The sequence below is a fragment of the Schistocerca piceifrons genome, chromosome 4 (assembly GCF_021461385.2).
Source record: "Schistocerca piceifrons isolate TAMUIC-IGC-003096 chromosome 4, iqSchPice1.1, whole genome shotgun sequence".
Lineage (NCBI taxonomy): Eukaryota > Metazoa > Arthropoda > Insecta > Orthoptera > Acrididae > Schistocerca > Schistocerca piceifrons.
Window position 1 is genome coordinate 449,875,947 of NC_060141.1, and position 27,974 is coordinate 449,903,920.

Below are 27,974 nucleotides of genomic sequence, written 5' to 3' on the forward strand. Positions count from 1 at the left end.
TCTAGAATTAACACATATTACAAAAATGGGTGTATGTATATATGTGGACACTGTCTGCGAAACGTGGTACAAATAGAGTTGGTATCAAAGAAGTAAAAAATTTTATGGCATGAATAGTGAAAATGTAGTAAGCGTTAATCTTTTTTATTTCATCGTTTCGTAGCGAGTAAAAGCTTCGTAAAGATTTCAAATTGGATGTAAAGTTTGTTGGAAATCACAAAATACTCTCATTCTTAAATACTGGATTATAACGCATGATTCTTCACGCATCACGGGCTACACTTATTTTTCATGCTCTCCCCAACACCTCTGATAGGCAGGTGCTTCTTACTCCAACAGCGATTATTTTCAGGCAGTAAGTGATACGTGCACGAAGTCTGACTGTAATCGATTGAGTCCTCGGTTGATGAACGGAGGGATCCTGTAGTGTAAACCAGAGATTTACGAACTCGGTTATTTAATATTGGCTTCTGGTATGACTGCACACGAGATTGAACGTCTTCCAACTTACGTTGGTCAAGAAGACGGAGGGTGGTGTAATGGAACACCGAAACTGCGGTAATAAATTTAAATGAAAAGAAATGGCTGCAGGTGTTTGATATCGAACAGCCGAAGTTCTTGCAACCATCTGTTACAAGGATGGACGTACAAAGAGAGACTGAGTAGTTTCGTGCACTGCCGTCTACGCTATGACAACAATTGGCACGAATTGTATCTATCGGGCCTCTTCAACATGCGCGCGGAAGGGCCTGATTGGGTAACTTCAATGCTAGCTAGCTCAGAAACGGCGCCACATATCAAATTCTTTTCTTAACAATTATTTCTTAGCACAACGTACCCTGCACCATGCTTATAGTATTCCATTTTTTCAGACTGTTTGTGACCATTCTGCATGTAGGGTGAGGGTGATGACGAAAACCTCAAACACTTCACATAAGATTAAAAACGGAAACATACTCGTCCATGTTCAACATTTTAAAAAATGCTTATCTGTCGATAAAAATGCTGACCCGTACCCACCGCAAGGGGGATGGGTTGGGGGTCAACTTTAGAATCTCAAAGAGGAATATTGGATTTTAACTGTACATTCGGATTCTGCGGGGGAAAATACCTTCCTTTTATATGTAACACTTCTGTTGCGGAATAGGTGGCGCTGTAATCGACAAACAAAAGAATTCAATTATAAAACGGATTATATAGAGAAAAATGCGTTGAGCCAAAAACATGGAAGCAGATGCGTGTGACAAGTGACTTAGTATTTAGTAGTTTTCTGCGTGTAGTTATTTTGAAATACTCATTATGTGATTTGATCTCATTGTGTGCACATCGTCCATCATTTCTTAAATACGTTCATTCATAACCTGAATGCATTGTTAGTTCGAATGTATACTTTTACGACAGAAAATAAATCTGAAATGATTTACATTTCTGGAGAATGTGGTAGAAATGTCTATAATGCTGTAAACCCTTATGCTCAACGTTTCCACACGCTTCTTTTGTGGGGTTTTTTGACAGTTATGTATGGTAGGAACTACACAACCACGGAAACGGAACCGTCGAAGACCATTTGTGGGAGAGAATAACGAATCTGAGGTATATGCTGTGGTGAATCGTAAACCCTATACTAGAACCCGGCAATTAACCTGTGTGTCTGGTTTTAATCATACTACTGTTTGCCGAATTTTGAAACGAAAAAAGTCATCTGTTTGAAATTTCCCTCAATCAGAAACTTCATGGCAGTTAGTTACAAATACGGGAACATTTTGCCAGCGGTCCCTTCATCAAATACAGAGAGACACCAATTGTTTTGCTCGGCATTGTTCTGTAACGAATCGACCTTTACGAACCACGCTACGATTAATCGACAAATCATGCATTGCTGGAACGTAGAAAACACTGCACAAAAAAGGGCGATCATTCCACTTGGGACCTGTGGAATGGTGCATTAGCTTATTTGTTTTAGTTGTAAATATTTGTCATATATTGTTGTTTTTTGACATGTTCCACATCCTGGAGGACCTCCTCACTACGGATCAATTGGAATGAAAGTAAATCTAATCTATCAGCAGATTACATCGCTAACACTTTTGAGTTCTGTTGAATCATTCTATGTATAAAAAAGTACATTGACGCTGGATATAGGAAAACGCATCTTAATATGCCTCAAGATTTTCTAACTTAGTTCTTTTTATCATGATTATACATTAAGTGCTTGCAACTGAAACCAAGAGATGTTCGAATGCCTCTCCGTCTTGAATTAAATAATCACATAATGATCTGTAGAACGATGCGAGGAATAAGGTAGTTCTAAGATGTAAGGAATTTTGTCCAAGCGGTATTCAAAACTCCAAAGCTAGCGTAGCAGCATCGAGAGGTATAGGCGTTATTTGGCATTTTTCTATAGATAGTTTATCCTTTTTTTCATGATCCAGCACACACGTCGTACATATACAGTTCAGGGAGAAGGCACTCAAATTAAAAATAAATCAAATTAAATACAGTAGCAATAAAATATGTGACAGTTGTTTAGCTTATGTTTTATTTTTGGCAATGCTTTTATTGCTGCAATGTGTCCGATGCTGTATAAAGCTGCTTTTCTGACCTAAGGTCTCGAGAGACGCCAGATATTTTTGACTAGCAAAAAGTTATAAAATGGATATATGTAATACGCTGTAATATTTGTGCTATACTTTTTGCACAGTCGAATATTCAAAAGAAACCTCCATCTGAAAAGCGGCTAAAATATGTTTGTTTGCCTGTATCAAGTGCGGCTGTAATTTACACTGTTAATTGCCCCGCTGCAGAAAGCGGAAATTGCAGCGGAATTTTTTGTTCCAGTTCCGCCCCATGGGATCGTCATTTACGACGACAAGAGACGCGACCGCAGCCAGGTGAAGGAGGCGTACAACGAGGGCGCCGTCGTCAACCTCGTCTGCGAAGTCTCTGGCGGTAAGCGCTCTGTCTCTCCCTTCCTCTCTCGCCGTCTGCCTATCTCTCGCTCTCTCTCTCTCTCTCTCTCTCTGTTATATACTTGTCCAGCTCTCAGCTAAAACCTGCACTGAAGTGTATAAAGAAGAGTGAAAAAACTGGTGAAGACTGACCTAGGGGAAATTAATTTGGATTCCGAAGAAAAGTAGAAATACGCGAGGCAATATTGACCATACGACTTCTTTTAGAAGACAGGTTAAGAAAAAGCAAGTTTGTAGCATTTGTAGACTCAGAGACTGATTTTGACAATGTTGGCTGGAATACTCTCTTTGAAATTCTGTAGGTGGCAGAGGTAAAACACAGAGAGCGAAAAGCTATTTATATCTTGTGTAGAAACCCGATGGCGGTTATAACTGTCGAGGAGCATGAAAGGGAAGGGCTAGTGAATGGAGTGAGACAGGGTTTAACCTATCTCGTATGTTATTCAATCTGTACACTGAGCAAAAAATAAGGAAAGCCAAAGAAAAATTACGAGTAGGTGAAAGAAATAATGACTGAGGTTTGCCGATGGTATTATTATGTCAGGGACAGCAAAGGACTTGGAAGAGCAGTTTAATGGAATGGAAAGTGTCTTGAATGGAGGATATAAGACGAACATCATCAAATGCAAAACAAGGATAATGGAACGTAGTCGATTTAATTCAGGCGGTGCAGGGGGAAATACACTAAGAAACGAGATACTTAAAGCTGTAGATGAGTTTTCTATTTGGGCATCTAAATACCTGATAAAAAAGTGCCTGAAGTAGAGGGGATATAAATTGTAGACTGGTAATGGCTAGAAAAATGTTTCTGAAAGAGAGAAATTTGGTAAAATCAGATAGAGATTTAAGTGTTAGGACGTCTTTCCTGAAATAATTTGTACGTGTGTAGCCGTGTATGGGAGTGAAGCATGGACGATAAACAGTTTAGACGAGAGGAGATTAGAAGCTTTTGAACGTAGTGCTACATAAGAATTGTGAATATTAGGTGGGTAGGTCACGTAACTAATTAGGAGCCACTGAATAGAACAGGGGAGAAAAGAAATTCATTGGACTACCTGACTAGGAGAGGAAATAGGTTGATAGGGCCCTGAACGGATCGCCAATTGAGTACTGGAGAGAAGTGTGTGTTGGGGTGGGAGTGGGAGGATGGAAATCGTACAGAGAGACCAAGAGATGGATGCAGTAAGCAGACTGAGAAGGCTGTTCGTTGCAGCCGTTATTCGGAGATAAAGAGGCTTGAACAAGGTAGAGTAGCTTGGACAGCAGCATCAAATCAGTATCCGACTGAAGCGCACAACAACAAGCAGAATTCCATCCAAATTAAGCAAAAGGGCCACATTTATTTCAAGTAAAGAACACTATGTGACAGGAAGTTGCGGATACAACAGAAAGAACTAATGTAAACCTTTGACTCATTCGGAAAACCGTCCATTCTTCAACAGCATCTGTTTTTCTAAAATGTTTTCCGAGTATTGACTGGTGTGATACTTCATTCTGTCGTCAGATAAATAGCTGGAAAAGATTTTAAATTAACAGATGATGTTGAATAAAATACAGTTTTTGACAATTTTCATATGACATAGAAATATAACCTTTGATTTTTCCCCGTCAGTTTGTAGTAGATCTTACTGCCAGGAATAAACTAGGATATCATTTTATCCCCTATAAACAGGAATAAAAATGAGAGATCTAGAACGAAGTGCTCGGATTTCGAAGAGTTTAAGATAGAGATGTCTTTCGCCTGTGCTGCTCAAAACCGACGAGGCAACGACGAAAATAATAGAAAGGTTCAAGAGTGAGATTATAATTCACGGTGAAAGGTTATCAATGATAAAATTCGCTGAAGACTTTATATCTTCAGTGAAAGTGAGGAACAATTGCAGGACCTGTTGAATGGAATAAACAGCGTAATGGACACACTGTCTTGTATAACATACAACCGCTGCCGTAATCAGACATCTTCAATAATAACCGACTGACTGCTCTTGTAAATAATTATCACGATTTAACATAGCTTAACTGATTATTTGGCTCCTAGGCTACGAAACTGGTCATTAAAGAAATTTTTTACAACAGCAGCCAAGCGGTTATTATTTCAGAAGTATAAAGAACATATACTGAAAGAGTAAAAGGAATAAAATCGAAAGTAATGAGGAGTTGCAGAAATGACATTAACATTTAACTTAACATCAGGATTGAGAATCACGAAGTAGACGTACTGAGGGAATTACGCCACCTTCGAAGTGAAGTAAAACATGATTGAAGAAGGAAGGTGGACATGAAAATGGAACTAGCACAGGCAAAGAGCGAATTTCTGATCAAAAGAAGTTTACTAGCATCAAACGTCGGCCTTAAAGTGAGGAGGAAATTTCTGGTAATGCAGTTCGGAGCACTACACTGTATGGAAGTAAACTATGGAACGTAGGAAAATGAGAAACGAAGAGAATCTAAGCGTTTCAGAAGTGGTGCTGTAGACTTTTGTTGGAAATTAGGTGGACTGATAAGATAAGTATGGTGCAGGTCCTCACAGAAATACCGAGACTTGCAACGTGAGAAAAACAATAAAAAGAAGAGAGGGCAGAGGATAGGAGGTTGTTGAAAATTGTCGGTGAAAAGACAGGTAGGAATACATTCAGCAAAGAAGAGAAGAGTTACCCTGATATGCAGAGGTTTGCACAGTAGAGGAATTCGTGGCGGGCCGCATGAAACCAGCCAGGACACAAAAAATATGTTTACTAATATAAAATTCTCAACGAAATCATATGCACTAGTAAACTCATTTTAAATTTGTAATTATTTAGGTCATAGCGCTTCACTTTGTACCCACATTTGTTACAATATCCTTTAGCTCATTCGCGTCTGAGATTAAGTCCGACTAAAAACGAGGGATATAAATTTAGTAGAAAACTACGGTATGAATTTTATTTGTACGTTAACAATTACTATGAAAGAGGGATCGTAACATACCAATATAACATCTTGTGTTGTTTTCTATGTATCCAAAACATTCGGAAACAAGTATCACAATCAGTTGTAGAATCAACGAATAAATGCACGTACGCTTTGAGTTTTGTTTGATTTGAGACTAAGTGCTTAGCTTAGTCAGTGGTTACTATTGTAATTAGAGTACAGTACGAGATTTCTAATGCGAGTTCATCAGTCAGTCGCCGCAAGTAATGCGTTATTTAACTCCTGTGCTTTGCCTATAACGTGTGCGTTATGAGACACGTATATTTTGAAGAACTGAAGCTAGAGGTATGCGATCTGGAATATTATTTTCTGTTTACGGACGCTTTCTGATACGTTGACAGTTATTGTTTTAGTACGCTTATAAGCTACTGTGGTCAATTACACTGCCGATATATATTTTTTCTCTCTATCATTAAGTAAACTACAACATGGTCTAGATTTTAGCCTACTCGAGGTACCTATCCCTTTGCCCACAGAAGAACTGCAAATATTCTTGGCATTCTGGAAATAAGATTTTATAGTGTTCTTGGAGGTGTTGCGGTCCATCAAGTATATAAGTTATTCCATAGAAGTTGGCGTCAGTTTTCTGAGCTATCTCTCGGGTGCAGCCCATAAGAATTCAATGAGATTTAAGTTAGTTAACTGACTTGGCCAAATGATATTCTTCAGTTCCCAACATTTCTACTTTCTATTAACATACACTCTGCTCAATTCAGAAGCATATTTGCGATCTTTGCCCCGTTGCAGAACAAATCCACACCAATTAGTCTTTCTGAGCTATCTCTCTGAGCTATCTCTCGGGTGCAGCGCATAAGAATTCAATGAGATTTAAGTTAGTTAACTGACTTGGCCAAATGATATTCTTCAGTTCCCAACATTTCTACTTTCTATTAACATACACTCTGCTCAATTCAGAAGCATATTTGCGATCTTTGCCCCGTTGCAGAACAAATCCACACCAATTAGTCTTTCTGAGCTATCTCTCTGAGCTATCTCTCGGGTGCAGCCCATAAGAATTCAATGAGATTTAAGTTAGTTAACTGACTTGGCCAAATGATATTCTTCAGTTCCCAACATTTCTACTTTCTATTAACATACACTCTGCTCAATTCAGAAGCATATTTGCGATCTTTGCCCCGTTGCAGAACAAATCCACACCAATTAGTCTCTTGCCATATGGAATTTCAGTGCTGATCACTATCTCGTGATATCGCTCCTTCTTCAATGTTAAATTAATTCTCACTAGATCACCGACTTTATCACACGCAAAACATCGTCACACCATGACCGACATCCATCACGCTTCACCGTTGGCATCACACACAACTCTCCATACGTTCTCCATAAAGTCGACAAACGAACATTCGACGATGGCTTTCAAATGCTTCAGACTTAGATACGTCCATGAATAACTAATTGGATCATGGCTGCACGCTCTGGTTTTTATGTTTCTTTGCTCACTGAAATATTTCCATGCATTATAAAGGCTTTTTGGCCGCTATGCTCCCCTATAAACCTTGTTCGTGAAGACGGCGTTGTACTGTTGAGAGAGATTGAAGCTGCTCGCATACTATTTACTTCCCCGCAAATTTCAGGTGCAGTACGAGTGCTTTGACGCTTACTGTACACAGCTTTCAACTGACCCGTATAATATTGCTCTGGATCTTTCATATCGCGAAAAGCATTGACAAAAATTTTATTGAGCCGCTACAATATAGATTGTACTACGCAAACATTCGTTGCTTTTGTCTTACAAGAATAGTTTTCCTGAAGCAGGGCTAAAATTACAGCATGTTTTCCAGTTTCAGTGTCCTGCGTCCATCCCAGTAGGAAGTAATACAGTGCGAATCTGATCAGGCATACAAAAACACTGCTAGATGCGCACAGTGTACTGTAAAATATTGAGAACCGATAGCTACACAGACAGCTAAATGAATGGGGTCTATTAGAATGGAATCGTCATAGATAAACGCACTTCGGTGTTGCTGTGGATACTCATCAGTGTCACTCCATGCGAACAACCAGTCAAATACGCAACAGAGGCGCTTAGTCCTCACATGTTTATACTTGTTTTGTTATAAGGACAGGAATACGATTGAATATTGAAACTAAATCTCTGTTTTAACCACAAATCCATATTTCTAATAGGTGATCGAAAATTTTTGACCAGTAATGTATGTTAACAAAGTGTGCAGCCGAATTAGTAGACTCGTAAGGGAAAGCCATGTACCGTAGTTAATTCCTCTATAGACGCTATACTTTTATTAGTGACATCTCGCTGTTTAGATTTGTCTGGTGACAGCATACAAGTGTCTTTCTCTTCCTAACAATATTTCAGCTCTGTGAAAATAAGACTAATCAGGTCAAATGTAACACGTATTTAACAATATAATCTAGTATTCTGGCTCCAAGTAATTTCCATATAATTAATGATCACATTCTACAGGTTTAACTCTTTTTCTTTTTTTTTAAGATGCAAAGTAAAACTGTCCGTAGTTGTTCGTCTAAACAAAGCAGTGCTTTCAGAGAGATGTAATATAGGAGATGGTATCTCATTGCCATTCCATGGCCTTTGAACTCACCTATCCAGCCAGCTAACGAGGGCCCTGACTACGGTGCTACTTGTTATTTTTCGCATAAAAAGATATATTGCCAGAGGCAAGAGGAACAGAAAAAAGTACTTGGACGGACTGAGGAATGAAACCTGAACCGTTACATGTGTGGTCTGGCATTTATTCATCAAGGTAGCAGGCCGCAAGTTTACCAAAAACAAAAAAAAAACAAAAAAAAAAAAAAAAAAAAAAAAAAAAAAAAAGAATAAAATAAATATTAATCTCATCAAGCTTTCAAGACATCTCTCAAAGATTGTAGTGATTTCGGGAACTTGTATAATGATACAAGACTGTTGGAGAAATCCTGTGGGTATTATCTGAACTAGTTTCAAAAGAAGGAAATGAATTCCAGCTATTACGAAACGTTACGCATTACTATACCATTTGAAGACCCGACACAGAATCTCGATGAGAATAATGATTGGAATGGCTGACATGATAGACTCTCAAATACAATGTCCGATGTTGATGCTACTAACTTTAGGTAACAGGCAACACAGTGTTCAGTGCGTTTAAAATGTCAATAAATAAGATGATTTCTTAACATTTCATCGACCATTAACCAGGAGTGCCAGTATGACGACAGTCTGAAGAATATGTTCTCTGCTTGTTAACTTTGGCAGCAACCTTAACGCAATAAGTACCTGTAATTTTATTTAGACTTCCATTGATTCATCTACTCAGATCAGCCACGAAGCCTAGAGTAACTTTCAAGTGCGCGTATGGTAGTTACATTCACATTTTTTGTTCCATTGGGTTTGTTGCTGGTGTGACTGTTGTATAAAATGATTTACAACAAAGTCATAATGTAAAATACCACCTTGACGAAAGAGAGCTCAGGCAATTAGTAATGTATATTGTTCACTGAATATAACCCACCAGTAAACTTTGCAGATGATATGCACGTTTAATAAACATATTACGTTTCAGAAAAAGATGAGCGATCATCCATGATTATATTAATCATATTTTTTCTACTTTGACCATATGTTTATTTAACTTTTAGTGTACAATCTTATAGTGAGACTAACTGAGATACATTTAACATTCGTGTACAGAACTTTTAGCCAACATTTAGTTCTTCGTACAGTGGTTGACCATTTACTGATTTTGTTATTGGTCAGCCAGACACACATAAAAGGAAATATCTTTTAAGTTCTTTTCTCTGGTAATTCCCGTTTTGTTTAATTTGTGACTGTATTATAATTATATTAAGCACGAGAGAAGGATACGAACTGTCATTCGATATGCACGCTCCCATGTGTGGAATTTACCATCCATTTCAATATGTTAATGAACAGCCACTGTCCGTTTTGTCATTTCCAGGAAGTCTTTGAAGTCAATGGACCATTTCCAAAAGAAGATTGCTTACGAGTAATGTATTTTAAGCATTTATTTCGTGTTCTGCCAGACTGCTGGTAACCATGTCCCGACAACAAACCTAGATCGATTTGTCAGACGGAACTGTACTTTACCACTTCAGCGAAACATGTGTGCTGCTGTACTATGACAGTAATCACTGGACAGTTTTGCTTCATCAGCATGTTTACGTAAAAATAAAATATGAAGCACAATAAAAACATGACTACTAAAATTTCTGAGGGCTGTAATACAGGAAGTGAAAGGTTATATACAAATTGTGCTAGAAGCTGGCTGCGATTATGATTCGAAAGGTGTAAAAGTTATGGTGTTATTTATGTTTCCTCCCTCACTGCCGGACACCTTCCAGTGTGAGGGTTTCTTTGGCCCTGTTCCGAGACAAATGGAGATGCTGAAATAATACAAAGACCCCTAAATCACTGCACAGAAGGATTGCTACAAGAATGTATAACACAGAAAATTCTGACTAAAAAGTCAAAAACTAGCAACTAAATCAGTATACATTTAAGCAGAAATATGTGACCTTGGGTGCCACCGCACTTCCACAGAACCTAATAATCGGTAGGACGCGTGGTACTCCCGAGACACGGCCTTCGTGTCCTCATGCTCCTCTGTGAAATAGAAACTGTGTTTTTGACCAGACTGATCTCTCATCTGCAACTGATACCTTAGAAATTGGTCAGTGGGAGAGTACAGGTACCCATCCACGTGTCCGATCTCTTTGCTACCCGCAGCATCTCAGACTGGCACTTGCACCATATGTCCTTATTTATTTGTTGTTTTTCCTTACGCTATACTTAAAATTAATTTATTTCGTACGTAAGACATATGTCTCTCTTAATAACTGTCTGCCTTCAGCTGTTTTTGTTGTTATCAATTAAGTTAGATGGACTACCGTACATATGGTTTTAATATTTAGTGATTCACAATCCTGCAACTACGGCAGCCTGCAGCTTACCGCTCTTAAGAAACGTCCGTTAAACTTTCTCTGGGAAGAGTGCGGTGCGGTGGCTTGCCTGCCACACAAGGAACACTTCTCCAGGAAAAAACCGAAGGAAGGCGCCTGCCATTGTATTGCACTTCTATCAAGTGCCGCTGGTCACTACGCCTCTTAAAGAGTGTAGTGGTAGTGGAGACGTGAGGGAAACACTATTTTAGGCTACACTCGATGTCGCTGAGCACCTTGAAACCAATATCATTATCATCATCAATACCATCGTCATAATTACGAACATCACCATTATTTCTTAATGGAGGTCGTCTGCCTCTTTTACTGACCACAGAACGTTGCCTGGAAGAGTAGCTGATAGTTTTAATCGAATCACGGCGCGTTCACACACTCTAAACGATTACAATGAAATTTCATTCTTTTATTAAACACGAGTCCGTTGGGCAATTAGTCACAAGCACATTTAGATTCAATGCGATCTGTTCTCTGATTTCAGTTCCTGCCTTCCATCTGTTTTCTCCCACCTCTTGCTCCGCATCCAACAGCGCCGGATAAATCCGTGACGACGTAATTAATACTGTTCGAGAGCTTGGGAAGGGGTTGGGGGGGGGGGGGTAACAATAGGCTTTTCGCTTTCTCTTCCGGGCAGTAGGGAGGCGGTCCCCGGGTACTAATACGAGGCGGTGCTGTCGGGATCCCAGAGGTACAATACGCCGCCAGCTTACACACGGCTGCTAATTAGCATACTGAGGGGCGGCTAGCAGGCGACCGGCCGCGTTGCTGCGCTGCCTATATCCCGGCCGGGCCGCGCCTTTCGCCTGCGCAGGCGGCAACCCAACGCGCAGCACGGCGTGCTTTTTGCCGCAGAGCCGCTCTCGCAGGCGCTCATTAAACACCCCGCGCTGCTGGCCGGGCACGCTTTATGACAGTGCCTTTACAAGGGACGGCTTGTATGCTCTCCTTTTTTTACATTTACTCGGTTATTTTTGTTTCCTTTTAATCTGCTATGGCTTTTTTTCTCCCTCCTTCCTTCTTTGCATGCTCGCACTTTATTCGAGCAGAAGGATTCCGCGTCCAGCCTTGGAGGCGGAAGCAAATTTAGAACAAATTGTCAGCTAAAACTGCACTTTACCACTTATTCAGCGAGGCATGCGTGTTGTTGCACTACAACGGGAAATACTGGACAGTTACTATGTAGTTTCACGTCAGATTTTACATATAAATAAAATATGGTATACTGAAAAACCGCCACTCTTTGAAACTACAGGGAGCAGAAGGTAATCTAGAACTTGTATAGGAACTAGGTTGCAGTAATAAGAGGCAAAGGATATGAAAGAGAGGCAGTAGATAAGAAAGGCGGGAGATACTGTTGTATCAATGATTTTATAGAATATGCATACTGAGCAAAAATCTTCCAGGTTCACTTTAACGGAAAAGATAGTGCCTGCGTCATTAGGAAGAACGTTGCAGATTCTATAGCTGTTAGGAAAAACATCAGCCGGTCGGGGTGGCCGAGCGGCTCTAGCCGCTACAGTCTGGAACCGCGCGACCCTACGGTCGCAGGTTCGAATCGTGCCTCGGGCATGGATGTGTGTGACGACCTTAGGTTAGTTAGGTTTAAGTAGTTCTAAGTTCTAGGCGACTGATGACCTCAGAAGATAAGTCCCATAGTGCTCAGAGCCATTTGAACCATTTTTTTTTAAAAGAACATCAAATGTTTTCGCAGTTGCGAAAACGAACAACCGTCACCTGTATAAGGGAAAAACAACAATGGAAATTTGTGCCGGATCGGGAATCGAACCCAGATGTCTGCCATTTACGCTAGCGGTTGTCTTAAACGCTTTCGGTACACTATATCACAGTCAGATCCAAACTTCCATATGCCATCGTTCCTGTGTCACAAGCCGTACTCGTATACACATTATGTAACTCCCGTACAGGAAAGGACTTTTTAATTGAAGGTCGCTGCCTGATATTGGCGGATACATACGATGTTGCAGTGCCTGTGTTGCTAAGAAGAGCGATGCAGTGTTCCTTCGGACATGCGTGCATGATGGTTGTTCGTATTTTCAAATGAGAATACACTTCATGTATTTCATAATGGCTGCAGCTGCTGAAGTGGCTGTTTATCATCACATCGTTCCTCTTAACAACGCTTTGCAGTATCTTATTTATTCGGCGATACTAGGCAGCGACTTTCGACTAAAATGTCCTCTTTTGTATGGGAATTACATAATGTGTATATGAGTACAGGTTGTGAGGCAGAAACTACGTCAAATGGAAGTTTGGGTCTGGCCGTGAATCCTGCACGGCGAACTAAAGCCGGTTAAGGCAACCGGTCGCGTTAAGAGAGAAATATGGAGTCCCGACCTGGAACAAATTTTCGTTGTCCTCGTTCGCTTATACAGCTTACAGTTGTTCGTATTCTCAACTGCGTATAAATTTCAGGAGCAGATGGTGTCCTGAAACGTAGTGAGCCGCACGTGGTAGCCGCATGGCCTATGGCGCCTTGCCGCGGTTCGCGCGGTTCCCCTCGTCGGAGGTTCGAGTTCTCCCTCTGGCATGGGAGTGTGTATTCTCCTTGGCGTTAAGTCAGTTTTAGTTAGAGCTGGTAGTGTGTAAGCTTAGGGACCGATGATCTCAGCAGTTTGGTCACATAAGACCTTACCACAAATTTCCAAATTTCCAAACTTGGTTATAACTATCAACAAAAGTAAAGCATACGAGTAGCAATGTAGTCAAAATAGGTAAGGCGAGATGCAGGGAATCATATTAGGGTATGAGACACTAAAAGTAGCAGACAGGTTATTTTTTTTTAATTTAGGCAGAAAAATAGACAGATGATGGTGGTTGAAGCAAAGAGCATATAAAGACGGGGGACAAAAGCGTTTCTGAAGAATACAAATTTGTGAACATCAAATAAAATTTTATGTGTTAGGAAGTCCTTCCTGAAGGTACTTCTATGGAGTATATCCATGTACGGAAGTGGAACGTGAACGGTAAACAACTCAGGCAAGAGGAGAATGGAAGTTCTTAAAATGTATGGCTACAAAGGAGTTCTGAAGATTAGATGAGTGCATAGGATAAACAAAGAGGAGGCAATGAACATAAAAGGTGTTTATGGCACAGATTTCCTAAAAGATTGATTCGTTTGGTAGAATATATTCTGAGATGCCAAGGACTGGTTAATTTGATAATAGGGAAGCGAGTAGTTGTAGACAGAGGCTTGAGTCCAGTAGGTTCGAAGCTGAGCAGAGGCGAACTCGCTTGAAATGGATTGCTTGCCTAGCGTTCAGACTGAAGACAGCGCCACTAGAGACGACAGTCAAAGAATTCTGTTTGTATAACTCGGCCTTGTGCAAAACAGGCAATGGTTTTCCCTCCTCTTTATCACCCAGTTATGTTCTGGCATTTGTGGGTCATGCTCTGCAGGTCTAACTTTAGTTCTCTAAAAATAAGGTACATATTTCTGAACTTACGAAAGCTATTATTTTATACCTGAAACTATAACCTGTTCGTCTATTTTTGTTGCCGTTGGTTGCCTCACTTGAGCGCCATTCATGTCTCAAATGTGACACATTTTGCATTCTTTGATACACATTTGGCCTGAAAAAAAAACTATAGAATTGTGAAATACTGTACTTCTAACAGTTACATTTTTACGAAATATTATTCAACAGTAGTGTCTGTGCAGCAATTTCGTTTCATTTCCCTTCGATACTACACTGAAGTGCCATAGAAACTGGTATAGCCATGCGTATTCAAACACAGAAATATGTAAACAGGCAAAATACGGCGCTGCGGGCGCAACGCCTAAATAAGGCAAAAGTGTCTGGCGCAGTTGTCAGATCGGTTACTGCTGCTACAATTGCAGGTTATCAACATTTAAGTGAGTTTGACGTGGTGCTACGATCGGCTCACGAGCAATGGAACACAGCATCTCTGAGGTAGCGATGAAGTGAGGAGTTTCCCCTACGACGATTTCACGAGTGTACCGTGAATATCAGGAATCCGATAAAACATTAAATCTCCGATATCGCTGCGACCAGGAAAATATCCTTCTAGAGCAGGACCAACGGCGACTGAAGAGAATCCTTCAACGTGATAGAGTTGCAACCCTTCCACAAATTGCTGCAGATTCAATGCTGGTCCATCAGCGTTCGAACCATTCAAGGAATCATCATCAATATGGGCTTTCGGGGCAGAAAGCCCACTCGTGTACCCATTATGACTGCACGACACAAAGCTTTACGCCTCGACTGGGCCCGTCAGCACCAAAATTGGACTGTTGCTGACTGGAAACATGTCACGTATTCGGATGAGTCTCGTTTCAAATTGTATCGAGCGGATGGACGTGTACGGGTACGGAGAGAACCTTATGAATCAATGGACCTGCATGTCAGAAGGGGACTGTTCAACGTGGCGGAGGCTCTGTAATAGTGTCAGCCGTGCGCATTTGGAGTGATAACGAACCCCTGATGTGTCTAAATACGACTCCGACAGGTGACATGTACGTAAGCATGCTGTCTTATCACCTGCATCCATTCATGTCCATTGTGCATTCCCACGGGCCTGGGCAATTCCAGACCCCACAAGTCCAGAATTGCTACAGAGTGGCTCCAGGAACACTTTTCTAACTATAAACACTTCCGATAGCCCGAAACTTCCCAGACTGAACGTGATTGAGCATATCGGGAATGCCTTGAAGCGTGCTGTTCGGAAGAGATCTCCACCCCCTCGTCCTCCTGCGGATTTATGGACAGCCCTGCAGGGTTCATGGTGTCAGTTCTACTTCAGCACTACGTCACACATTAGTCGAGACCATGCCACATCGTGTTGCAACACTTCTGCGTGGTCGCGGGGGCCCTACATTGTATTAGGCTGGTTTACCATTTCTTTGGCTCTTCGGTGTATCTTGGCGTGTAACTAAAGAAGCTAAAATTATTTTTGGTCAGATACACCACAAATAAAATTTATTCTGCTAGCAGTCTATAAACACAATTTAAAAGAAGTTTCTTAAGGCTCCTCAAGACGACTACTGTAAACACGCTAAATAAAAGCGTTGCGATATGATACATATTCAGTCAAATTTCCAGTCACATTACTTGAAAATTTAGCAGTGCACAGCGGGAAAATATTGTGAAAATTGCAAAATAACGCTTTCTGGATCTCCTAAAATGTTCGTTCCTACTTGCATCAAGAAACAGGCGTCCTCGAGTGGTTATGTTTGGCACATAGCGTGCTGGACACGGACAGAGACAAACAGCGTTCTAGAGACATCAATACGGGGCTCTACGACCAACGAACTCAAAATGATTACCATAATTCTCGAGGTGATCTAATTAGAATTATTGGGTGTCTTGCTTTCTGTAGCTCTACACCTCAGAGATGGAAAGTGTACCGCCCAGACAGCCCAAGGAACCAAACAGAAGAAGATGCTTTAGGTAGTAAAGGAGATTCATGGTCTCTACTCCCCTGAAATTTACGGTACTCCTTGTCAGTTTGGTACGAACTGTACTGGTTACTCCATCTGTACAGCTGACATGAAGGTTTTCCGAGTATGGTACAGCGTCATACTGTAGAAAACTGTTAGTCTACTATTAATAGGTTTTTTACAATATGATGCGGTAAGTAAAACATTCTCGGTTTTCTTGCCGCGTCAATTCGGTATAAAATCTCGAGCTTTTGAGCCGTCCACGGGATATATAAGGCCATGACAGCAGCAGTGAAGGCAGTCAGTTGCTCCTGATGGTGACGATGGAGGCTATCCCCGAAAGCTCGAGATTTTGTCCCGAATTTACGCGGCAAGGAAAGCGAGTGCCGTCGCGAAACACTTTCTTCTGATGATGTGCTACCTTACCCAGAAAACTTTTGTGTCAACTGACCCTGGCCGCGAAAGACTGCGCATTTGTATCCATATATACAGTTTTGGAAAGTTGTGCAGATAGCAACCCCAAATTAAAAGTCGAAATTGGGAAAATTTTCGGTTTCTGAGTGCATTCACGCAAATAAAGGTAATACCATTTAATGATAATAAAAATCTTGACGAACGCGTCATCGTACTGAGACTCCCCTTAGCAACGAAACCGTGGAGATCGTAATGTGCAGCAGCGACGTTATCTAGGACAGCCGTCATAATCTTAATAGTCGGTTGAGGTGATCTCACGAGGTTGAAAGAATGCAGAGGATTTCGTCGTTTATATTTTAAAAGGACGTAGCATAACGCCCTCCACAGACGTCGACATGGCCTCGTATAGCAGGCTGGAATGTCAGGAAGACGAAAAGGGGCTCATCACACACGGACTAATGCACTCAAAAGTCTCCCCCCAGAGTAGTAGGGAAGGTAATCAACTGCTGTTGACTAAAAAAATGGAGGTAATCATAGACAGCAGAGACTTTTATTCTAATTTAACGCGGAAAGAAAACCTATAACATTTTATGGAGAAGTGTCGTAGAGGGAATCTTCGTTCCATTAGTCAAGATGTCTGCGGCAGGATTCCTGTTTATCACTGGAACTGATGACAGATAACTTACGCGATAATTGTTTCACACATTGGTTTACATGTATGAAATCTTGGCAGTGCATCTATTAATTAACGACAAAATATTCTGACGGAATCATTCCTAAAAACCATCAACTTCTTTATGCCCCCCTAGATATAAGATTATAGCGTCAATGTTTGTCTTCATCTTTTTTTAAATGCCTGGTAAATTCACTAAGATTTGTTATAGATTGGAGCGTAAAGAAAGAAAACAGCCCATACGGTAGCGATAAAAAATTACTTGCAGTATAATCCGTACTTTATTCCACTCTGTAATACTAAAACTCATAGTAATAAATACTGTAACTGAAGCTTTCCAAACGGGCACTGAGCATTGATGAATTGATTTGGTCAAGTTTAATTCAAATTCCACCCGAGGTTTCAGTCGTCGTGCCGTCAACTTTATGAGCATTTTGATGTTTTCACATCGGGAAATCCAGTTTTGGCAAGCATATGTGCCGTCTGTTTAACTGACGATGTAGCAAGACAGTTATGCCTATTTTTTGCTAGTGAATAAATGAAATAGAAATCGCCTATACGTCAAATAATTACCAAAGGTAGCATGAGAGTGAAACACAGTAGTTGCAATTCAGAGTACATTACGCCAACAAATACGAAATGCTTCCACCACAACAGAATCAATAAAAAAATCTCTTTTTTAAAAATGTTAAAACCATAGCATTTAACATTTTGTGCATGTAATTTTATGTTAATTGAAAGCTAATATGCATTTCATACAACCACTTAGCCTTATAAAATGGTCCATGAATTGAAAACAGGTTACAAAACGCGTACGGTCAAAAAAGACAGGTAATACTAATGTAGAGGTTGTACTTCAAATTCTCACAAAGAAAATTACCAACAAACTGAACCCGACATCGGCTTTGAGACTTCTCTGTGCAACTGAAACAACATTATAATATTGAGTCGCAAAGCTACATTTATTGGACACTATACATCGTTCATTTTCCACGTGAGTAACTTGAGCGATCCTTCACATTATATCTTCAGTGTACGCAGTTACTGCTCTTCATTGCGTGATCTCCTGATTTACTAACGTACGTACAAAAATGTTTGCTTTTGTAAATTCTTAAATTTCTTTTGCTCACTACTATTTGATGATGTATCGCGATTTTAAGTTTCTTGTTTAAGAAACAACCTGTTTTGCTTAGGCTTACGTTAATATCTCTCTCCACCCTGTGGACAGATTTCAAAATTTTATTGAAAGCACCAAGTGCGGAGTTTGCAACAACTGCTAGCTATACTAACAGATATGTAAATAACGTTCTCCTATTGTCTCGCGCAGAAAATATTTGTTGGAGTTCATAATGCATTACAATATCATTAAATAATTATCAGTTATTGCTTTTCCTTAGATTCATATATTGTGAGAAAGCAGTCAACAATCTGCAGGACAACCGTTCAGTAACAAGGTCTCGCTTCTACATTACTGTGTGCTGGCGATTATACAGTATGCCCATTTTAACTGAAGACATTGAAATATCTAGAAAACTATAAATCGGATCAAAAATGGTTATAATTTTAATTTGTATGTCTCGGAATGGTACATCAAAATATATCACACTCGATCCCCCGTCCCACAGTTCACGTGGTTGGCAAGGAGAAACTTTGAAATCTTCGATGGGAACTCCCGTCTTTATTATAGATTATGTTTCTACGGTAAAATCTGTATACGTTTTGTCTTAGGGATTTTCTTCGTTTCATCACAGATGACGCTGTAATCGGAGGAGTAGAAATAGGTACACAATCGTAATTTATGACATGGGAATATCCAATGCAACGTGGGACCCCACCTCGAGACTGCGAGGGTAGGGCAGGTCAGTATTTCTTAACTTATAATTGGAAACCCCATTCGCAATGTTATATTACTACGATATATCGAATAGGGGACTACTCGACGGGCCAGTATCGTCGTGGCTCGAAGCGAACGCTTCTGTAATGGTAAAAATGTTCAAACGTAGCACCGCAAACTTCAAAACAGTGATACGCTTTTGAAATGATTGTGCTCAGGACAGAAACTTATCTGCAGGAATGTGAGCACAGACGTTTCTGATGAAGTCGGTCACGTTTCCACGACCTGTTGGAATTTGCTGGTACACCTGATGTATCAAATATACCCACAGAAAGAAATCCAGATACATCAAATCCGGCCACCCCGGAGGACAATTAACAGGTCCAATTTTGCCGACATACCGACCAGTGTAAACACGGTGTAATGCCTTTGTACTTCAGTTGCGTAAAGTGTTGGGCAACCGTCACGCTGAAACAACATGCATTGTGGAACGTCCACAGAAACATCCGGCAGTAGTGCCGATATTTTTTGTTCCAAAAATATTCGATATTTGCGTCCATTCAACATGCCATCGATAAGATACGTACCAATGAAATTGTTCTCCATGATACACCATACTGTAACCGACCAAGGACTTAATGGTCAGCTTGCCGTAACCAGTGGGGATTGTCTACACACCAGTCATGTAAGTACATGTTGTGCCGGTAAACGCTACCCTGGTTTGTGAACGTAGACTCATCTGAAAATAGTACCTCGCCAAAGAACGTGGGGGACATTTGTATTTGTTGATGTCGCACAGAACATTACCCGCTTATAGAAATCGGTGCCACGAAATCCTTACTGCAGTGACACGTGGTACTGATGATACTTACGACGATGAAGTATTACGACAGTACTATCTACCGACAAACTGGAATCGCGGAGTAACTGTCGGACGCTTATCTGTTGATTGTGGAGCACTACCGCTAATACAGTTATTTAATTAGCTTCTCCTGTAACACACCTGCAGTGTTTCGTTTTGCCGGTCTGCACGCTGCCACCAGACATAAAGGCGTTCACAACCTTGTAAAATTGATGTGTCGGCAGCTGGGCCAACACCTTGTAGATCGAGATGGCTGAAAATGCACGCTAGACTAACGCAGACGGGCGTGAAGTACTGGAACAGGCTACGTAATTAATGCTATGAAGAAAAGCACGTAGCTGGATTAATACTTATCTTTAATCAATCATTGTGGTACATCGCTCTTGACTATACACAGGAGACTTTAATTACAATCACTGTAAGGCTAATGGCACCTTGCTAGTTCGTAGCCATTAACTTAGCTGAAGGCTATTCTGTCTCTCGGCTAATGAGAGAGAAAGGCTTCGTACATCTAGTCGCTAGCTAGGTCGTTCGTACAACTGGGGCGAGAGCTTGTTCTTATCACGAGACCTGCCTTGTGGTGGCGCTAGGTCTGCGATCACACAGTGGCGACACGCGGGTCCGACATGTACTAAATGGACCGCGGCCGATTTAATCTACCACCTAGCAAGTGTGGTGTCTGGCGGTGACACCACATTCCTCCCCCGCAAATCGGCGAACGGTCGTGTTATAAGGCTTCCGCCCGCCGTGGGGAGGACCCCATGTTGACGTATACGATGAGGTGGGGAGCCTAACAACAGGCGAGGCTGTGCCACCCGCACCCGGCCATTCGGTCCGAGGGGAGCTAGGAAACGTCTGAAAACCTAGTCCAGGGTGCACGTCAACATGCGGTGTATGCGCCCGTAATGAAACAGGAGGGGCCGAAGGGTCGACCTCCATTGCGTCGGGGTAGCCGACGCGCGATGACATCATGTGGTCCGGAGCGGGCGGGAGTTCCATGGCGGAGGACAGCTGGTCACGGGAAGCGATCGGCGGCGCGTGACCCTGGGAGGCGCTTGGCGGCTGCAGCGAAGCGTCGAATGCGGGCGGCGGCGGCCGGAGGACCGGCGGCTGCGGCGGCGGCGGCGGCGGCGGCTGCTGCGGCGGCGGCGCGTCGCCATGGGGCAAAATGGAAGGCATCGTCGGTAACACCTGGGGATGAGGCGAGCCAGTAGATGGATCCCCAGGGCGCTGACCGGACGGCACCGTCGCTGAAAGCAGACGGGGAGCGGCAGAACCCGTGCGACGACAGAGGCGCAGCTGATTGAGATGCCGACACACCTCACCAGAGGCCCTCAAAACCAAATACATCGCGCGGCCGAGGCAGCGAAGAATGCGCCCTGCGAGCCAACGCCGTGAACCTCGATAGTTGCGATAAAATACAACGTCGCCTGGAGCAAAAGCAGGAGTCCGCCGCTGCACAGGAACCTGATGCGGCGGATGCAGCAAAGACATCAAGGTGCGATGAGGACGACCATGGAGCAACTCAGCCGGTGAGCGACCATCGCGGGGCTGAGAGCGATACGAGGACAAAAAGAGCAACAACGCGTCCTCCCGAGAATGTGACTCTTTCAACTTCAACATCTGTTACTTGAAAGTCCGGACCAATCGTTCAGCGGCACCGTTTGACTGAGGCGAAAACGGCGCGGATGTCAGATGTTGAATACCATTGGCCTGGCAGAATGACTGAAATTCTGCGGACATGAATTGTGGGCCATTGTCGGAAACAATAGTCTGCGGAAGACCTTCAATGCAAAAGATAGTAGACAACGCTTGGATGGTGGCGGAGGACGTCGTGGAAGACATCCGGACAACAAAAGAAAAATTACTGAAGGTGTCGACCAGAACCAACCATCGAGCATTCCAGAATGGACCAGCAAAATCAACGTGCAAGCGTTGCCAAGGGGAAGTGGCTTCTGGCCATGCAAAGACTTTCCGCGGCGGTGCGGATTGTTGTTCGGCACACTCCATGCAAGAAGAACACATATTCGTAATCGCAGCATTGATTCTGAACCAAGTACAGTGCTGACGAGCAAGTTGTTTCGTTCGCACTATACCCCAATGTCCTTGGTGAAGAAGCCGTAAGACAGAGGACTGTAACGAACGTGGAAACACGACTCTGGACTGATCATTATCAGAACGCAACAACAAAACACCACGTCGAACAAAAAGTCTCTCCTTGTGAGCAAAAAATCTGCGAACCAACGGATCCTCAATCCGAGACTTTGACAAAGGCCATTGCGTAGCAACAAAACGTAAAACAGTAGCAAGGACAGGGTCAGAAGCTGTGGCGGTAGCGACACGACGAAAATCGATCGGAAACGATTCGACCACTTCATCGGTTTCCAAATCAATGAACATGCAAGCAAGTTCGGAAGAATCGAATGCTTTATCCTCAGCAACAGGCAAACGGGACAACGCATCAGCGTTGCCGTGCTTAGCAGTGGACCGATACAAGATATCGTAGCGGTACTGCTAGAGGAAAATAGACCAGCGAATGAATTTCTGCGCAGTACGCGGAGGTACAGGCTTGGTCGGATGAAAAAGCGATGTCAAAGGTTTGTGGTCTGTGACGATGGTGAAGTGACGACCATACAAGAAATCATGGAACTTAGTAACACCAAACACGAGAGCCAAAGCTTCTTTCTCTATCTGGGAATAATTTCTTTGCGCAGACGAGAGCAATTTGGACGCAAAGGCAATAGGGCGATCATGCGAGCCAACTTTGTGCGCAAGCACAGCACCGATCCCGAAATCCGATGCATCTACCATCAACAAAAGGGGTTTCTGGGGATCGAAGGGCGTGAGGCAAGTATTAGAAAGCAACGCCGATTTCAACTGGCGAAAGGCGCGTTCGCATTCCGTCGTCCAGACGAACGGAACACCTTTACGGCGTAAGCGATGAAGCGGAGCTGAAATGGAAGAGGCATTGCGCATATATTTGTGATAATAGTTAATTTTACCCAACACACTCTGTAGCTGTTTCACATTGCGAGGGGAAGGTAAATCTTGTATGGCACGGAGGTGCTCTGGACTCGGATGTATGCCTTGGGCATTGATGACATGGCCCAGGTATGGTAAGTCACGAGCAAAAAACACACATTTGTCCTTCCTCAAGCGAAGACCATTTTGTCGCAAGACCTGAAATAACGTTCGTAGGTTCGCAAGATGATCTGCTTCTGTCTGTCCGGAGATCACTATATCGTCCAGATAGTTTGCTGCAGTAGGGACCGACGCACAAATAGTTTGTAAATATTGCTGAAACAATGCAGGGGCGGATGCACACCCGAACGGCAGTCTTTTGAACCTGTACAATCCAAGATGCGTGTTAACCACCAATACGCGCTGGGATTCGTCGTCCACAGGTATTTGCAAGTACGCATCGGCTAAATCCAACTTCGAAAAATATTTTCCCGGGCACAGTTTTGCAAAAAGATCTTCCGGGCGGGGCAAAGGAAAAGTAGCAGTCACTAGTTGTGGATTCACTGTGGCCTTGAAGTCCACGCAAAGTCTCAATTTTCCGGAAGGTTTTGGCAAAATTACTAAGGGTGAGGCCCAGAGAGAAGCTTGCACACGTTCAATTACACCCTGTGATTCTAGATCGTTTAATGTTCTTGCGACCTCATCGCGCAATGCGTGGGGAACATTGCGCGCTCTGAAAAATTTCGGTTGCGCGTTGACCTTCAGTTCCAAATGTGCTTCATAGTTTTTAGCGCAACCTAAGCCTGGTGCAAAAATGTCTGCAAATTCGTCACATAAGCGAGAAACACTGTCTGAAGGCACAGTTTGATTCACTGATAGGACCTGATTTACAATAGACATGTTAAACAACTGAAATAAATCTAAACCAAACAAGTTCACTGCAGTAGAAGAACGAAGAACGTAAAATGACACAAGTTTTGTTTGTTCCTTAAATGTTGCAAGAAGAGTGCACTGTCCTAACACAGGAATTGTCTGTCCGGAATAACTTTTTAACTGAACATTTGCGGCACGCAACGGAGGTGCGCCCAGTTGTTTGTACGTGTCGTGATTGAGCAATGAAACTGCAGCTCCGGTATCGAGCTGGAATGGTATCACTTTGCCTTCAAAGTCTAAGTCCACAATAAGTTTATTGTTCTGCTGACGACAAGAGCGACTGTTTTGTGCAATTTGAACAGACACTGGTACAGAATCACTTGCTAATTGACGTGATTTCCGGCGACGTCGACGCACAGTTTTTGTGGGACGAACACAGTCACTGTTAGAGAAAGTGTCACTGGACGAAGTGGAATTAACTACATGAATGTCCATGGGCGAAGGTCCACGATCCTGAGTGTCCTTGGTTCGATTCCGGCGCGAAGCAAAAGGCCTGGAATGATTGTGATTGTCTGATCGGAGCTTTTTCTGGCAAACACTTTGAACATGTCCTTTCCTATTACAGAAAAAGCAAATAGCTTGGCGTGACGGGCAATGTTCACGCGAATGTCTAGTAGCACACCGCGGGCATGATTTCACTGCATTTGTGGGCTGGCGCGGCACACGTGGCTTAGCGCGCGGCGGCAGCTGCGTTTGTTTGTGCGATGGCAGTTGACCGGGCCGCGCAGCTCGCCCGGCGGGCCGGTTAATGTTACACACTGCTGGCGAAGTTTCAAAAGATTCCTGAGCACAGTCAAGTGTATCTTGTCTATCCAATATGTCTATTACTTGTTGAAGGGAGGGATTAACTAGTTTCAATATTTGCTCCCGTATGCGAACATCAGAAACGTTCTGTGCAATTGCATCACGTACCATTGTATCTGAATAAGAAAGGCCACAGTCACAGTCAAAGGCACAGTCCCTAGTAAGTCCTTGCAATGTTGCTACCCACTCCCTATTAGTTTGACTGGCCGTACGTTTTGTACGAAAAAACGTATACCGTTTGGCAACCACATTAACTGTTTCTTTGAAATAGGCATCTAAAGCAGACAAAATTTCCTCCTAGGACAGAGTTGCTACGTCGCGTCGGGGAAACAATTTCACTATCACACGGTAGGTGGACACACCGACACAAGAAAGCAAAAACGGCTGCCGCTCATTACCTTGAATTTTGTAGGCGGCGAGGTGGAAGGCAAACTGGCGGGACCATTCCCGCCAAGTCTCGTGGGTTTCATCAAAACTTCGAAATGGTGGTGCAACGGCAGGTTGTGGCTGCAGTACCGGTGAAGCGGCGGCGGCCGCATCGGTTTGAATGGCACGTTGACCCTGGACGAGCTGTCCAAGGGCATCCAATAACGCCTGCGTCTGCTGATTCTGCAAGCGATAAAATTCGGACAGTACATCTGGAGAATGTGGCGAAGCCATGACACAAATAAATTAGGGCAAAGTAAAACACAAGATCCTTTGTAGACTCATCACCATGTGATGTGTCGGCAGCTGGGCCAACACCTTGTAGATCGAGATGGCTGAAAATGTACGCTAGACTAACGCAGACGGGCGTGAAGTACTGGAACAGGCTACGTAATTAATGCTATGAAGAAAAGTACGTAGCTGGATTAATACTTATCTTTAATCAATCATTGTGGTACATCGCTCTTGACTATACACAGGAGACTTTAATTACAATCACTGTAAGGCTAATGGTGCCTTGCTAGTTCGTAGCCATTAACTTAGCTGAAGGCTATTCTGTCTCTCGGCTAATGAGAGAGAAAGGCTTCGTACATCTAGTCGCTAGCTAGGTCGTCCGTACAACTGGGGCGAGAGCTTGTTCGTATCACGAGACCTGCCTTGTGGTGGCGCTAGGTCTGCGATCACACAGTGGCGACACGCGGGTCCGACATGTACTAAATGGACCGCGGCCGATTTAATCTACCACCTAGCAAGTGTGGTGTCTGGCGGTGACACCACAAAAATAACGAAAGGGAGCGAGCTTTCTCCGGAAAACGCTCGGCATACAAGGTGACAGCAGCCTCAGTATTGCTCATACATTCTCCGTAAATCAGGATGATTTCAATTTTTTCTATTTTGGTTCCAACGTTCATCGTCCACTTGCAATTCTGTCCCCCAAATGATAGGTAGGTTTGCAGGAATAAGCACTGCTGAAGTATTGTAATGTTTAGAGCTGCTGTCTGTTCCACGTTTGCATGATACGTGGGCTCCGGTGGCAATGTACTGACTCTTTTGATACGTCGTAGTTCGCTGCACGACCACGGTGGTGCGTTGAGTAGTCCCCTGTTCGATATGTCGGAGGAATACAACGTTGCGAATGGGGCTTCCTATTAGAAGTGGTTAAATACTGGCGTGTCCCATCCTCACAGCATAGAGGTGGGGCTCCACGTGTCGTTGGATATTCAAGGGTCATTGAGAAGCAAGTAGTAAATTATGATTGTGTTCCCATTTCTATTCCTCCGATTACAGCACCATCTGCGTCGAAAAGAAGAAAATCCCTCAGACAAAATGTATGTAAATTTTGCCATAGAATCGCAATCTGCAATAAAGACGGGGGTTCCGATCGAAGATTTCAGAGTTGCCCATTGCCAACCACACACGGGGTGTTATATATTTTTATGTACCCTTCCGAGCCAAACAAACTGGAATTATAATTTTGTTTTGACCCGATGTGTAGTTTTCGAGATATGTCAGTGTCTTCAGTTAAAATGAGCACCCTGTATACATCAGTGCTACACATTTCATTTGTATTCGAACAGCTCAAAAACACCAACTAGAATACTAAATCATCAACAGTGCATATCTACACAATTACAATCATAACACAAGCAGCATCTTTGAAAATACTACTTTTGTGGACGAAGGTAGATTTATGGACGAACTGGAGGAAATTGAGACAAGAAGCGCCTTCGAAGACCAATCGAAATGAATGTGAGCAAAAGGAGCTGAGAAATACAGATTTTTGAACGCTTTAGGCATTTACTCTAATACCCTATAACTTCACTCTTTTAGGTATATAAACTCTTATGTACATTGGTCTCACCTTGTTGTCTTTGTCCCACGTTGACTGAATGGCTCTGAGCACTATGGGACTTAACATCTATGGTCATCAGTCCCCTAGAACTTAGAACTACTTAAACCTAACTAACCTAAGGACATCACACAACACCCAGTCATCACGAGGCAGAGAAAATCCCTGACCCCGCCGGGAATCGAACCCGGGAAGCCGGGCGTGGGAAGCGAGAACGCTACCGCACGTCCACGAGCTGCGGACTATGTTGACTGACATCACCGTACACGTAAATAACACAAATCTACATATTATGACACTCGTGTTATTGATAATAGCCGTTGGCTGTGTTAACGTCAATGGTGACAAAGCCCTACAAGGACGATGTTATTTTCAGTCTATTTCTATATAGTTATGTCATATCGAGTCTTGTATGTGAAAACTAGCAGACTGAAAATATGTTGTACGTACTATTGTTCTCGTGTTGTTTCTCTAATTAAGTTGTATTATGCCTTTATCTATGATTGAAAATGTCATATTGAAATGCAACATAATAATAATAAAAGGTCAGAAGCCGAAAATGCCGTCATTTGGAGTTCAATTAGATTACGTATCACGAGAACTATTTTCTTCAATGCTCGAAGAAGTCTGCCCACTCGTAAACAACTATAAGGCGCACCAGGCCGAACTTCATAATACTAGCGACTCTGCAGTTTTGGCTGCTTTCAGCACAATGCGGAAGAATTTAATAGCATAAGTTTGGAAGTAGGCCTCGAAATCAGTTGTAGTATCTCTAAAATAACGTAAAATCCTCACAATGAAAGAAACTTTGGTGTATTCAGTATGACGTTATGGAGCTAGTTGAAGAGATTTTACAGTTAAATCCTTTGAAGTCAAGAAGGAAGCAGAGAACAAAACAAATAGA

General features: G+C 42.5%; 1 protein-coding gene across 3 annotated transcripts in view; it reads left to right on the top strand.

The window, feature by feature from the left end:
- Positions 1-27,974, top strand: part of LOC124795068 (neural cell adhesion molecule 2) — a 631,935-nt gene that overhangs the window by 228,949 nt on the left and 375,012 nt on the right. For all 3 annotated transcript variants that reach the window (XR_007016641.1, XM_047258875.1, XM_047258876.1), the window contains exon 3: positions 2,839-2,949. Coding sequence is in view for 2 of the 3 variants with exons in the window: in XM_047258875.1 (XP_047114831.1) it covers positions 2,839-2,949 (111 nt within the window). In the remaining variant the exon portion in view is untranslated. The remainder of the gene's footprint in view (positions 1-2,838; positions 2,950-27,974) is intronic.